A 15,875-nucleotide genomic window follows, 5' to 3' on the forward strand; every position below is an offset into this window, starting at 1 on the left:
TGAGAAACATCTGCCATTTATAATCACAGCAACACCAATCACAGCAACAGTCCAATCTGGCTGTCACTTTATATTTCTGCATAAGACAAGCACAACTGAGATGCTGGATTCTGGCTTCATGGCCCTGCCAAAGCAAGGCTTTTTTTCCCCCTTTCTTTTTAAAAACAAATATGGAAATGAACAGAAGCAGTGGCTACGATGTGGCCAAAATCCTTTGTCTGGAAACCACACTTCTAGGTAATTTTCCTCCGCTTTGATTGGCGGTCCGAGGTCTGGGCTGGAGGCAGTGGGATGGACAGAGTGCCCATTTTGTGATCCTCTTCCCTGTCAGCTGCCAGAGACACCCTTCTTTTAGAGATCTTTAGCCTCATGGCTTTCGCTATCTCAATCATCCTAAGGAAGAAACATACAGAACAAATGGAGAGGGATCCCTCAATGGGGCTGTTCAGGGAGGTTTGGCAGGAGAGAGCAGCACATTCATGCTCCAGGCCATGAAGACAGAATCCCATAAGTGGCCAGCAGGAGCAAAGCCCCCGAAGAGGCAGGTACAATTCCCCCAACCCCCGGGGCCATCAGCTAGACAATTTCATTTTAATGTGCTGCTGTTAGAAAATATCCATAAAGGTGATGGAAAACCAGGTTATCTAGATCCCTGTTACTAACTTACTTTACTTCCTATAACCAAACTATAAAAACAAGCAGGTTTGAGCATTGCTAGAATTTGACGGGCTCCAAGTACCTATTCTCTTTTCCTTTCCAACCTCACTGCCTTTAGGAACGGGGTTTGAAGACAGCCGTCAGAATAACACCTCCGCAGACTGCTAGAACAGTCAAGATGGAGGTGTTTTCACAGGCTCTCCTGGAACACCATCCAGGTCCTTGGATATCAGATGTCCCTAACTCACTGACAAAGGCTTATACACTAACAAAAGCTTTATTTCACACTGACAAAGGCTCCCAACAGATCAGGATCCTGAGAAACTCTGCCCCCTACTACCTGAATCTCCTCTAGCAAGGCTATATAGGTGGCCTAGAAAGTCTACCAGCTCTCCCAGTCCAGTCAGAGAACCTCCAGCATGACTTCCCTGCCAACCAGCAGCCCCACCTTGCCTTGAACACCTTCCCTGGAAGCCCCTTCCATCTGACTCTGAGAAAGCTCTTCTTATTAAGCTGAGGTTGGGTTCTCCTATAACTTCTACCCCTGGGGTCCACTCCTCAGAACCACACAGAATCCCTCTCCCCAGTGACAACACTTCAGAGAATGAAGGCTGTTCAGTTATTCAGGAACAGAATGCCATGGAAAGGCTCAGGTTTGAAGCTCAACTACTCCTTTCTCGGTTGTGCGACCTTGGGAAAGTCATTTACTTCTCTGAACCTCAGATTCTTCAATTGCGTTTTAGGGAAAGCAATAAGACAATATGACAGAATTTAATGCTGTACTTAGCAAAGATAAGACACTCAGTGATGTTTAGCTGTTCATTCATTCACTGAAAATCGTCCTCTGGTCCCAAGTTTTTTCCACATTAAACACCCCCAGTCCCCGTGATGGTGCCTCATGCTTTCCAGTGGTACTAGAAATATACAAGCCATCCTGCAGGGACTTTTTCATTGTTGTGCTTACCTTTTCTCACTGAGCTTCAAGTCCCTCTGTAACATCGTCAGGTCAATTTGGAAGTCGTTTATGTGCAAGGCAAGTACAATCACATATGCAGTGATCTTCGCCTTCATAGAATCCGAAATTAAATTCCGTAAACTGCAAAATCAGTGGCAACAAAGGAAAAACAAAATTAAACTCTAAGACAATTTCTCCAAAAGCAAAATAAGAACATCTAAGCCTGTTCCCATATGCATCCAATGCCTTCCCAACTTGGGGAAAGGAAGAGGAATTTGGGCAACACTCCTAGTCCCTTCCAAGGTGCCTGAGCCTCACACACAGTGCAGCAGCAAGCCAATCCAGTGTTTCCCTCCACGTGGGACAGAGAAAGCTGCACCTACACTTTCCCCAAGCACGGTTAGAGCTTTGCACTAGCAAGGGTCCACCACAGTCACGCCAAACTCAGCTGTTGCTGAGTCTTCCAAGCACAATCAGGAGCTAAAAACACACTCCAAGCAAATGGCAGGAAGGATGCCCGGGGGCACTGCTTGGGGTTCTTCCCCCAAAGTCATCATGCGGGCTGCCCTTGTCTGCAGCACCGCCTTTCCACCGAACACTAGCAGGTTCCTAGTGCTCCTAGTTTCAGGAAGCGTTCATTGAAAGAAGTGTGTGAAGTGAAATAAGTCTTTACTGTAGGACTCCCCAGAGCCTTTAATATTCCCAAAAGATAATGTGAACTTTTCCAAGGGGAATAGTGTATGTAAAATACAGTGTTTCCTAAACTTACTTGACCCCAGAACCCCTGTAAATGGCAGTGATCTCTTCAGCACTGCATCTCTGTGGACATGGACTTGAATCCAAGCCCCTGCTTTTCACTCCCGCCCCCCCCCCACCTGCTTTCTCTTTCACAGGCAAAAACCCCAGAACTCAACCCCTCTGACCTGCCATTGTTGTAAGTCAAGCAGGTAAAGTGCTTCAGCAGTTTGGTGTTGATGATGTGAGGAACTCCAGGTCCCAGGGCACCTACAATGCAAAGCTGAGTTTGATTATTGTCTCTCAAAACCTGGGAGATGAGGCCAACAGCTGGGCCACTGTCATGAACAGAACCATGTGGTAACAGAAGCAGGGGCCCATGAAACAGAATGGCCACTTTAAAATGAAAATATGCTCAGGTGTGCTTCAGCCTGCAGATCACACGTGCAGGAGAGGTGTTTATGACAGGGCAGTGACAGGAAAGAAAAACATCCAAAAGAAGCCTAAGGACACAGAATTACCAAAATGTTAGAAAACAAAAGAGATTGTGGAAAAAGCCCAGAGAGAGAAGGAGGAAGGGAGACTGGTGAAAATAAGAACTAAGAAAATACTGGAAAACATGAATATAGACTCTTGGATGCCCAATCATAGTAACAATAAGTGAATACACCTCATGCCTAAAATCACAGATGCCTCCTGCTGGGTTTCCAACCCGGGGTGAATGTGAGTGTGTGACAGTCACAGATGGTCCTAGCCAAAGGCAACACCGGGATTACCATTAGAAACTCTCCTCTCCTAGTCAGAAGTGAGCTGACACAATACAACCCACCAGAAGCCTTCATGAGCAATGCCAATTTTCTCTCCCTTTGTAACTTATGTTAATTCTAACAGTCCCTTAAAATTTTCATTTGATCTGACCTGGATACTATATTTTACCCCATGCAGAATCATAGTGAGTGTTAGCTCTGGAAGGCTCCTGAGCAATCACATACTCCAACCTGTCCCCATTTTCAGATGAGGAAATAGAGATCCACAGAGAAAAAAGCTTGGCAAGACTTCCCAGCATGTCAGCAGTACCAATAGGAATCTCACTGTTGCACAGTTAAAAATAAAGACTTGGACTAACATCCATTTTCTTCTCTCATTAGAGCCGTTCTAAGAATTATTGACAAATAACGGACTGGAAGTAACTAGAATAAAATGTCTATCATGGGCTTACTTTTTCGCTTAATTACTTTCTGAGCTCGAAATTTGATGAGGGTGTCTAGAAACCATATGCATCGGGCCTGGCGGTCTCGGCTCTCCTCATTTGATGGCAAAGACTTCAACGCTTCTATGACAAAGCAGCAGTGCCTAAAACAAGGAAGGGAAAGGGAGGAATGTGTCAGGGTAAGACAGGCTCTGCCAGAACCATTCTCCCTCACAGTGAGTACAGGAGGCATATCTCACCCTTGACACACACTCAGCAGCTCAGGGAAGGCCATCACACGCAACACTCCTTCTAACAAGAGGAGCGCGGTTAGTGCAGGGATCAACAAGGGTTAACGAGTAGATATTTTAGGCTTTGTGGGCCATGCTATCTTTGTTGCATTCAACTCTGATGTCACAGAGCAAAAGCAGCCATAGATATACTTGAGTAACTGAGCAGGGCTGTGTTCCAATAACACTTTATTTATTCACAGGCAGCAGGCCAGACTTGGCACACTGGCCATAGTTAGACGACCTCCGGTTTAGTGGTCAGGAGCATAGGCTCTGGAATCAGACAGTCTGGGTTTAAATCCCTTCTCTGCCATTTAACAGCTTGGACAAATTTCTTTACATCTCTGTGCCCTGGTTTCTCCACCTATAAACTGGAGCCAATGATAGTACCCTCCTCCTAAGAATTTTTTCTGGATTAAAAGAGACAATGTGAGTAAAGCACTTAGAACAGTCCTTGGCACAAAAAGCTCCATCGGAGGTAGCCAATATTTTTATGTTCTACTCTATCAAGACCCTGGACTTGCAGAGATAAAAAGATCATTTCACAGTGGCCTCACTTCACAGATAGGAAAACGGAGGCTCCAAGAGGCAGAACGTGTCATGGCAGAGTTTGGAGACTTGGTGCTCTGACTCCTACTCCAGAGTTCATTTCTATGCCTATCCCTGAGTCACAATCACATTAAAACAATTAAAAACTAATAATGAATTCTCTTTTGGAAATAAAATCTTTGGAGAAAAAAAAAAAAAAGGCATTTCCAAGGCTCTGAATTTCAATGACCAGTAAAATTTCAAAACAAAAATTGGAAGATCCAACCTAGGGTTGACAACTCTTTATTTTCTCAAGACGAAATTATTAAAAGAAATAACTCAAAAGCAAAATATCCCACCACTGGGCCGGCCCATGGCTCACTTGGGAGAGTGTGGTGCTGACAACACCGAGTCAAGGGTTAAGATCCCCTTAGCGGTCATCTTTTAAAAATAAAAATAAAAAATAAAAAAATCCCACCATCATCATAAAAGAAAAGCTGTTTTAATGGCAAAAAAGTGGAGGGGGTAAGGAAATAATTTCTGAATTATTTAAAATACATAAGTTTAACTTTAGAAAAGCCTGCCCAGCTTATAATCACAGAGAAACCATCACTTCAGCTGGCACCCATTCCCAGGCCAGCATTTGGGAGCTGCTGGTGACAATCAACATCAGCATGACACTGGTGAACACAGGCTAGCTCTGATTCCCAGCCCGACTGTAAAGCCTTGCTATCCTTTGCCCAGCTGCAGGTCCCATGCACTTGGGACAACTCTCTCCCTTCAACCTACCCACAGCTGTGGAAGCCCAAATGTTCAAGAAAACACTGATTCATTCATGTTCAAATTAGAACAGACACACCTCCTCACTGACTGACAGCCACAGGTCCCGCTTCACGTCTGACTACTGTTGTTTCCAACATGACTCCCCAGACTCCCCCTCTGCACAAGTGAGGGTACCTGTTCTCTTCAATAATCTTCAGTATTTCTTCTGATGTGACGTTCCTGAAAGCTTCAGATGGGCTCCGAAGAGCTTCATACTCCGCAGGAGAAAGAACTAGTTACAGGTTAAGAATGCAATCTGCCCAAAACGGAAATATCCAACTAACTAGATCATCTCGTAGTAGCCTCATTTTACGGATAGGAAAACTGAGGCTCAGAAAGGGAAAGATCACATAGTACATCAGGGCAGAGCTTGGGGACTCAGTTCTCAGACTCCCAGCCTTGTTCCCTGTTTGGGCTTTTCTGCCTTCTTCTTTTTTTTTTTTTTTGGTGGCTAGTTGGCACCGGGATCCAAATCCTTGACCTTGGTGTTATAACACCAGGCTCTAACCAACTGAGCTAACCAGCCCACCCTGCCTTCTCTTTCTTATCACAGAGCCACTGCAGGCATTTTCCATCTGACCAGACCCATCAAGTTGTAAAACTCTAACCTCCAACCCTTCCTTTACAAAATCGGTCTGCCCTAGACTTTGGACTTTGGCCAACTCAAAAGTCACATTTTGGCTATTTGTAGAGAGTGACTCCACAGGTCTGAGCTATGGGCATTTTGCTAAAGAGTGAGTTTGAGTCCAAGGGCTGGGTCCCTCAGCTAGTGAGGATGCCAAGCTGACCTGGCAATAGCCCTGGGTCAACTGGAAAGGTTTGGATGTAGCTTTTGTGAATGTTACAGGACCATAGACGCCTTCAGACAGCCTGGCTGTAGCATTCATGCACAAACATCCCAACTTGTGAAACAAGACAGATTCTCCACCACAAGCAGGATACGATCTTCAAACTTATACACATCTTCAGGCTTGGCTGCATCAGCATAGCATGGAGGAAGGTAGAGGGAGTCATCTTGCAAGTCACCGTGGATGGCATCACTGACCAGAGCTTTTCAATACAAGAAAGATTAGTGTCAGTATCACCCTATTCTTAAGACCACAAATGGTCCAGAAACCCCAAGGCTGAAAGCTTCTGCCCAAATTACTCAACAACCCCCCGTCCCCACCCCAATCAGGCTCCCCTTGTGAAGCAAACACTACCCCAGGCATAGGAGAAGGTGGATGCAGCATGGTCCTCTCAGGTCACTTGCAATAGAGTTGGGAGAGACAGAGAGGCAAAAAAACATTTACAATACACTATGAGAGAAGTCAAAAGTGAGGGATATTCAAAATAGCCTTTAATGGCTGGCTTAACTTCTAGAAAATTTCACCATATATTATAAGTGGGAAAAAAAAAACCTTCAGAATATTAAATTGTAAATACCCTACAAGAATGACTATGTAAAAATTAAGTATATATACAGACAGGTAAGGATGGAGGAAAAAACAGGAAAATTCGAATAGTTGGTCTGGTAGATGATGATTGAATTATCTGGAATATGGTTGAATTACCGTTCTTATTAAATATCCTTTAACACCTGAGAGTAAACATAATGAAAAAATTTTTAAATTTCCTTAGACATTAAAGTATGTCACTGAATAAATGGGGAAGCCTACTTCTATGTTCCTGGATAGGAAAACATATCATTGTAAAGATGTTAACTCTCCCCATATTAACCCCGTCTTTATTTTTGAGGGTACTTGACAAAATAATTCTTTAGATTACCTAGAAGAAAAAGCATGCTACAACAGTTAATATATTTTTGAAAAATAAAAATGAAGGAGGAGGATAAACTTGCCCTATAAGGCAATAAACCAGATGGTAAGGCTGCTATAATCAAAAGAGCCTGGTGCTGCTACACCAATCAGAACAATGGAACAGGGCCGAGCCCATGGCGCACTCGGGAGAGTGCGGCGCTGGGAGTGCAGCAGCGCTCCCGCCACGGGTTCGGATCCTATACAGGGATGGCCGGTGTGCTCACAGCGCTCACTGGCTGAGCGCGGTGCGGCCGGTCTCAAAAAGGACAAAAAAAAAAAAAAGAACAATGGAACAGAACACAACTAAGTGTTTTAAGAATGCAGGAAAAAAGCTGGACAGTTTGCTCAGTTGGTTAGAGCATGGTACCGATAACATGAAGGTCCAGGGTTCAATCCCTGTACTGACCAGCTGCCAGGAAAACCAAAAGACAAAGAATACAGTAAAATGATAAAGATGACTTTTTAAATCACATTTTGTATAAGAAAAGGATAAAGGGCTGGCTGGTTAGCTCAGCTCGTTAGAGTGCAGTGTTATACCACCAAAATCAAGGGTCCAGATCCTCACACTGGCCAGCCACAAAAAATAAAAGGAAAGGATGGAGTTGGGGACAACTGGCTAACCATTAACAAAATATAAAATTAGATCTCTACCATACGCCAAAAAAAAAAAAGAATTGAGTTAAGTTTTAAATGTCAAAAAATAAAATAATGAAAGCATTGAAAGTAAACATATAAAAATATTTATATAATCATAGTGTGTTGAAACATTTTCTAAAAATTACCAGAATTCCATTCTTAATAGAAAAACTGCACTTATAGAAACTTTCTTTTATGTTCTTATAATATATTTGAACAATAAATATATTTTTAAGAATGTAATTAAATACTCAAGCTGCCAAGGACCAGAAAAAGACCCACTGACCTCAGAGTGAAACGCCTCCTCTGGAGGCTCAGTTCCATCAGCATCACGTCAGTCTTTGTGACCAAAGCCTCCCAGCACCTCACAAAGAGGGACGTGAGGACTTATCTCTCCTCTGTGCCCTGAAGGCTGTAACCCTGCACCAAGAGCAGGGCCACGTCAACGTTTCTTAGTACTTCCAGAGTCTGTCCCTGAGAAGGCCCTCTGCGAGAGGCAGGAAAGAATCCTGCCCTAACTCCCATCATTTCCATCTGGGGACAGGTAACAGATCTCAAGAGAAAAGAAAACTTATTATGGGCAGACTCGTACTCCAAGGTCCAGCTGCTTACCAGTCACACCCTTCGCATCAATGATACTCTCTGCAGCTTTAGCTACTGCATGATTCAAAGATTCACTGCCAACTTTGTTCATTTTCCTGGAGTTCAGAGCTCTCTTCTGTTTAGTGGTACCAAATGCTTCAATGCAAGAATCCATCTGTGCAAGAGATGGACCTGGTTACTGGGGACAGAACAGGTGAGCAGTACCACTCCTACAGGGACACTCAGCATCCCTGAGCCATTATCACCTCACCTGTAACTCAAGCTGAGTCAGACTTGTCACCTTAGGAATGCTGTAGGCGTCAAATGATATTAACAGATTTGAAATATAAACAATTTCCAACTTAGTCTGACTTAACGATTTTTCAATTTTACAATGGTGCAAAAGCTATAGGCATTCAATGGAAACCATACTTCAGGTGCCCATACAACCATTCTGTTTTGCACTTTCAGTACAGTATTCAATACATTACATGAGACATTCAGTATTTTTCTACAAAACAGGCTTTGTGCTAGATGATTTTGCCCAACTTTAGGCTAATGTAAGCTTTCTGAGCATGTTTAAGGTGGGCTAGACTAAGCTATGATGTTTGGTAGGTCAGGTGTATTAAGTGCATTTTCGAATTCTGGTATTTTCAACTTACAATTCTGGTATTTTCAACTTATATCAGGATATAACACCATTGTAAGTCAAGAAGCATCTGGGCCGGCCTGGTGGCGCACTGGAGAGTGCACCGCTTGGGAGTGCGGCAGCACTCCCGCTGAGGGTTCGGATCCCATGTGGAGACCGGTTCCCGCTCACTGGCTGAGTGCGGTGCAGGCGCAACACCGAGGGTTGCGATCCCGTTACCGGTCAGTAAAAAAGACAAAAAGGAAAAAAATAATAATAATAATAAAAAAAAGAAGCATCTGTACTTATTTTATAAGCTATAAAGGGCTATTTACAAAACGACAGCATCTCCATCAATAAAATGAAAAGACTTGATTAGAATTAAGGCTGGTAAATCTGTGACACACAGCTTACCATTCTCCCATCCTACACCCAGAACAGACACTGCTGGTAGATTACTCATTCCTTCTCCCTGACCAAGGAGATGGCCTCAGACTCCTCCTCACCTTTTTTGTGGGGGGGTCTGGGGGGTGGGGGCAGCTGGCCAGTACAGGGATCCAAACCTATGACCTTGAGGTTATAAAGCTGTAATCTAACCAACTGAGCAAACTGGCCAGCCCCCCCTTCTCAATACAGAGCTCCAGGCAGCACTGAAGATTCAATTTGCCATCCTGGGGTGAGATCACCATTGCAGGAAATTTCAACATTAAAAATCCTGAAGTTTACTTTGTTTTAATGTGAAAGCTTCCAGGCTACAACCAATATTTTCTGAAACTTGAACTAAATCCTAAAAACGAGTGTTATGCTATACCTGTTCCACCCAGAGACCTGGTTCCAAACACTGGCACAGAGCTGCATTCAGCTGCCCCAGATGCAAGCAGAACTGCTTTCTGTGACACCAATGAGGCCTCTGCAGGTTGAAACTGTCCAGAGAACTACAGACTGAACAAGCTGGGAGCAGCCAGGGAGGTCCCTGAGTTCAACATACTCATTTTCCTGATGGAGAAACCCAAGGCCTAGAAGGAACTTGCTTAAGGTCCCACATCTTAATTCTGTTACACTTACCTTCTCTCGGTAAGTTTTGGTCTGACTCTCTAGTGTTGATTCACTGTCAATTGACTCATCTATCAAAATGCAAAACACACAAAAACAGACAGAAAAAAGCAAACAGTAAGGCCTACAAATAGTAATAGTCTTGAATGTTTATTTGTTTAATAGTTAATCTAAGAAAAACAGATTTCTTTACTATAGGACTTTCCTGAGCTTAACATGAGTGTATACTGTGAACATTTAATATGTAGCTTTAGTATAAAGTCAAAGAACCTACAGAATAAATTAGGGAGTCAAAAGGGGTCATCTGGTCTAACCTCTTCGTTCTGCAAATAAGGAAAAATGAGGCTCCACATGAAATGACTTGCCCAGGTTAGTTCACCAGGCAGTGGCAGAGAGAGGATTGGAAATCAAGTCCTTGACTCTTTCTAGTAAATAGTTTTGCTCTCATGGTAAAAGACCTAAGAGCAGGCATAAATATGAGGTACGTATTACTGGCATGATGCTCTCTAATCGTCCACAGAGTACTCAAATAAGTGGCAGCATGATCTAGCGGACAAGGGCACAAGCTCTGGAGTGGCCTTGCCTCAGTTATATCAGCAGCACCCTCCACCAAAGTCATCTAACCGCTGTACCACAGTTTTGTCCTCAGTAAAAAAGGAATAACAGTGCCTACCCCAGAGGGTTGCTGTGTGAAGTAAGAGATGTTGAAGGTGCTTAGAACAGTGACTAGCACATAGTAAGGACCCAATATAAATGTTGTGTGTGTGTGTGTGTGTGTGTGTGCACGTGCTAGCTAGAATAAACCAGTAGTTGCAAATGTTTACATATAAAAACAAAAATCAATAAATTAATAAACAATTTTCCTTGCCTTCTTGGAATTTAGAAGAACATTTGGAGGATGACTTAAGTGTAGTTACATCTGTTTGTAAAACAGGGAATTCTTAACCTAGAGCCTATGAAGCCTGAGGAAATTCATAGATGGGCGCCCGGACTCAAGAGTCCTTTAAAATTCTGTGTAAAATCTCTCACATATTTTTGTATATATACATAAAAATATCATGCATATTTCTGAGAAGTAGGTTTGGGTCCTTATCAGATTCTCAAAAGGGAGGGAACCACTACTTCAAGGAAATAAAGTGAGAACTGATGCCTCTGAAGATACCAGGCAGATTTACAATGATTCCAGTGATCCTTCCTTATCTATCACCCTGCCCTGCCATGGTTCTCAGTATTTAAGGGCATCACCAAGGATTCGATTCAAATTTTGAGATTTAGGGAACAGGAGTCTTCTGAGTCTGACCCTCTTGTTTGTCATCTCAGAAGATCTCACTCTAGGGCCGGCCCGGTGGCGCACTGCTACAGTGTGCCGCTTGTGTGTGCGGTGGCGCTCCCGCCGAGGGTTCGGATCCCACATACAGACCGGTTCCCGCTCACTGGCTGAGTGAGGTGTGGGAGCAACACCAAGGGTTGCGATCCTGTTGCCGGTCCCGGTCCGGTACAGGCGCGACACTGAGGGTTGCGATCTGTTGCCGGACACGAAAAAAAAAAAAAAAAGAAGATCTCACTCTAACCTTGAGCATTCTAAGATGACAGGGCAGAGAAGTAACACAACTTCTCCCACTGGGTTAGGGAAAAGAATATATCCTCCCCAAATCAGAGACAGTGTAGAGACTTTTCATCAACATGAAAGTTACTATCAAACCTATAAGCAACTTCCTTCGCCTACCAGAGATTCTAAAACCTCTACCCCAATTAAAACAGTTAAGAGAATTAAGAAAGGCCTTCAGTGGAAAGTAAATTGATATCAGACATGTCTTCCGATATTCTGCTTGGATCATTGCTCAACTTGCTTTAACTAAGATTAGCTTCTGATCTCAAGTCTATAAACACAGTGGGGAAAGGATCTGTGTCTGTCTTGCTTACTGCTACATCCACAGCCCCTAGCTTGGTCCCTGTTGCATAGTAGGTCATCAATAAATGTCTGCTGAATAAAAAATCTCTAAAACTTTTTCAAATAAGAGGAAAAAAAAACTGGCAGAAAGGCATCCTTTTAAAAATGACTACAAAATACATATTATAAGTCTAAAACTCAAACCAATTCATCCAGCAAACCCCAAATACACAGCATTTCTGTGAGCTTTCATGACTAGGAGCTACCTGAAAACAGAGGGTGCATGTTGAACAATTCAGCGTCATACACTTCCATTTGGCCAGAGGTCTTGTTCAGAATTCCCACAAAATGCCTGAATAAAGAAGGAATAATGCCAGTGACAATGGACTATGCAAAAGGGATCATTTTCACAACTTCCTTTTTCCTGTTTAAAAATTCTCAACCTTCTTTCTGCCCCAACACACCCAAGGAATGCATCAATTGCTCACGAGTAACAATAATCCCCTCCAGCAGCAATTCCCTGCATGAAAAGGGAAAAGGAGGGGACAGAAGGAAAGGGGACATGAGGTGATTCTGAAAAAAAAAAAAAAAAGCTACTAGGTGATCCTGGTAGCTGATCACATTTGGTGATCTTGCTGCTGTAATGGAAAATCCTTTAAGGGTATAAGAATCTAGAATTACACTAGAATTTACTGTACACATAAATTTTATGGAGGCAAATACAACTAAAATCTTGTTAATTACAGGGAGAAGGCCAACCTGAACTAGAGCATCTTTGTAAGGGGATGATGCAGTGTTAATAGTTCTAGGCACACATACATCAATCTGACTTCTAATAGGGCATGGTCCAGTGTGGGCTCTGAAAAGGGATGGTCTTTGGTTCACTGTTAGGTACCATCACAGGGACCCTGTATACATCATGCCAGCCCCTGAGAGTTGTAGACTGTTCAGGTGGGACAATTGTCATTGTACAGAACAGAAGACCAGGGGTCAGTGATGGGCAGAGTTGCCCAAAGTTACTCAGTCAATCAGTGGCACAGCTAGACGAAAACCCAGGGCTCCGCTTTCCCAGCCCAGAACTTTCGACACCACCAAATCCTTTTCTTGTGGTTAGTTCTTTTGGCCTATCATTCACACATTTCAAATTAGTGGAGAGAGCTGCCTTTTCGAATAAGACAGTTATAAAGAAAGAATATTACAAAGAAATAAGGTTGTTGTTTTTTTTTTTTCCTTTTTGTCTTTTTTCGTGACCAGCAACGGATCGCAACCCTCAGTGTCGCGCCCGTACCGGACCGGGACCGGCAACGGGATCGCAACCCTCGGTGTTGCGCCCGCACCTCGCTCAGCCAGTGAGCGGCCGGTCTGTATGTGGGATCCGAACCCTCGGCGGGAGCACCGCCTGCGCTCCCAAGCGGTGCACTGTAGCAGTGTGCCACCGGGCCGGCTCCTAAGAAATAAGGTTTTTAGGAAATTCAATAAATATAAGTCTTCTTCCCCTTCCAGGAATGTCTCCAGGCTGGTGTGAGGGCCCCTGGGTCTAGGAACACAAGGACTTGGTAAACCTCCCTAGATTTCTCCCATTGTCCCTAAAAACCGAAAACGGCAGTCCGGTGCTACCACCACTACCCTCCCCATTACCCTTCCCACTGTCCCTTTCCCCACCATTACCTGCACAGAGTATTGCATTTGAGCGCTCCTGTCCCAAAATTGTTTCCCACATAGGAAAGTCGGTCTGTTTCAGCTGCCTAAAATGGAGAGTGGGGGAAATTCCATTTACAACCAATATTGAAAGGTCTGAAACACCTTGTCTCTCTTTTCTACGTATGCAGAAGCTTTAGAACCTAGAACCACAGTGGATTAGAACTAGAGAGCCTCCAGGAGATGATGCAGCCCTGCTATCTCTAAGGGAATCTGACCTACGTCCATACCACCCTGAACGTGCCCATTCTTGTCTAAGGAAATCTGGAGTATCCCTGGAGGAAAGGCAAGAGGGCAAGTGAAAGGGAAGCCTCCGACAGTGCTGGCTTCTAACCGGTATGAAAAGTTCTTGGGGCAATTGCACCACAGGACTTGAGGGAGAAGCTCGGGGATCCCAGCACTTATAAGTATGCCAATAAAGGCAACCTCCTCGGCCCAAAGTCCAAGTCTTTCTTGATCCTCTTTGCCCACCATGACTTCTATCTACATACTCTCAGGACCATGGAAATGGCTGGTTCACTCCCCAGCTAAACCAATCACAGCTAAGGTTTCATGCTTCCCTGCGTTTGTCTTTGCTTTCCTCTTCACCTGGAACACCAAACCTCAGCTGCCGAACCCTGCCCCATCTTTTAGGGCTCAGCTCCAATGCACCCTCCCCCAGGAAGGCATTCTGGCTAGCAGAGAGACCTCTCCTCCCACTGCGCTCCCTCTGTCCTGTACTTTCCCCCCGCCCCAGACTCACAGCTTTATCTACTGTATAATATGAGTGTCCCTCACAGCCAGTTCTCATCTCTCTAGAGCAGAGGTTCTCAATCCAGGAAAATCCTCTCTGGGGTTACTAGCATCTAGTGGGTAGAGGCCAGGGATGCTGCTAACCACCCTGTGATGCACAGGACTGCCATCCACAGCAAAGAATTTTCTGGCCCAAAAGGCCAATAGTGCCAAAGTTGAGAAACCTGCTCTAGAGTATGAGCTCCCTCACAGTAGGGCCAGGTCTGATTTGGCTGTTTCCCTAGCAGCTTATAGCACAGGGCTATAGTGGGTGCTCAATAAATGCTTGTTGAAAGAATAAATGAAAGGTCATCACTTTACCAAAAATACTAACTCCTGATGGAGCCTGTCGCCATACCCCAAGATGCTGGTGCTCAGAGTAATTCTTCAAAGTCTACTTTGCTATTTCCCCTTTTCTCCCCTCACTTCCTCCCACTTCCATCCACACCCAAGGGGCCACCTGAGGCCTGCAGAGTGGACGCAATTGGCAACTGCAGCACTTACCAGGATCCGTTGACTCCTCTTCCTGGGGTTTGTGGAGTCATTGCTCTTGCACAGGGTAAAGCGCACGTTGCCTGGATTCTGCAGCTTTCCGTTGGAGAACTGGACTGTAAGAGTGCAGCCCAAAAATGAGATGAGAACAGAAGGACCCACAGTGTATGGTGGGGAGGAACTGGATTGTCACCGGCAGGGACTGTTGGAATGAGGATGGCAAAGGAAGCTCAGATCCTCATCTAAAGGGGAATGAAGGAGATCCTGGTACAGATCTAGCGAGACAGAAGGAATCCCTGGCCAGTGGAGAAAGGAAAGTGGGGCAGATGGGAGAACTGCTGGGTGAGGGGACGATAGGGTCCTGGGCACAGCCCTAGAGAGAGGGTGACTGGGATGTCCTCATCCAGCTGGGAGGTGGTGACAGAAAGATGGCAGGGTGACAGGGGAGCCCTGGCCAAGCCCCAGGTAATGGTGGAGACTAAGAGGGGTCTAGCTGAGAAGGGGACACGACGGAGGACTGCAGAGGTACCGAGGGGGAAGAGGAGAGGGTTACGGGGAGCTCTGCTCCAGCTCCGCAGTCTTTACCCAGCACAGCTCTCTGGTTCTCGTCGGGCTCTCCACAATACAGCCACCTCGCAGTCGGAGACACTTCTGCCGCCGTCTCGCCTGTCTGGCCGCCAAGCCCAGGAGTTAAGACAGCCGCAGCCATGAGAGCTTTGTTCACACGCGGGAGCCCAAGTTGTGCAACGGGCCGGAAAAGGCGTGGCCTAGCCAGGCACCGCCCAGAGTGCGAGACGCGTGGCTCCGCCCCCCACGCGCAGAGACCTCCGTCCCGCCTACCCTTCGCCCCGCCCCTACACGCGGAGAGGCGTGGTCTCCGCCCACACGGTGCCACGCCTCCTCCTCGGCCCGCCTCTTCGAGGCGCAGCACCTGATTGGCCCAGCGCTTCACCTGCACATTACGGGTTTTGCTGGACTAGGGCACACGACGCGTATAGGTCTTCAGCCTAATCTTCATGTGGGACTTCTTCCAGCTCAGCACTCTCTCGGTAGAGTGTCGTCTGTCTCTCCTACTCCAGCAAATACGTGTATACCTTCCCAAGACTTGAAAGGCCAAGTTCAAATTTAGAATTCTCTGACCGGAGAGGC

The 15,875-nt window shown here is 45.2% G+C and overlaps 1 protein-coding gene across 1 annotated transcript; it reads right to left on the bottom strand.

Moving 5' to 3' along the window:
* POLR1E (polymerase (RNA) I polypeptide E, 53kDa) lies at positions 1-15,480 on the bottom strand. Its single transcript, XM_008587427.1, has 12 exons — positions 15,312-15,480; positions 14,739-14,842; positions 13,434-13,510; positions 12,032-12,117; positions 9,887-9,945; positions 8,224-8,368; positions 6,119-6,226; positions 5,312-5,408; positions 3,567-3,700; positions 2,536-2,617; positions 1,622-1,753; positions 1-393 (listed from the first exon to the last, which is right to left on the bottom strand). The coding sequence occupies exons 1-12, from the start codon at positions 15,433-15,435 to the stop codon at positions 234-236; spliced, it is 1,308 nt and encodes a 435-aa protein (XP_008585649.1). The 5' UTR covers positions 15,436-15,480; the 3' UTR covers positions 1-233.
* Positions 15,481-15,875: the final 395 nt, after the last annotated feature.

This window comes from Galeopterus variegatus, unplaced genomic scaffold, assembly GCF_000696425.1.
Source record: "Galeopterus variegatus unplaced genomic scaffold, G_variegatus-3.0.2 Scaffold11, whole genome shotgun sequence".
Taxonomy (NCBI): domain Eukaryota; kingdom Metazoa; phylum Chordata; class Mammalia; order Dermoptera; family Cynocephalidae; genus Galeopterus; species Galeopterus variegatus.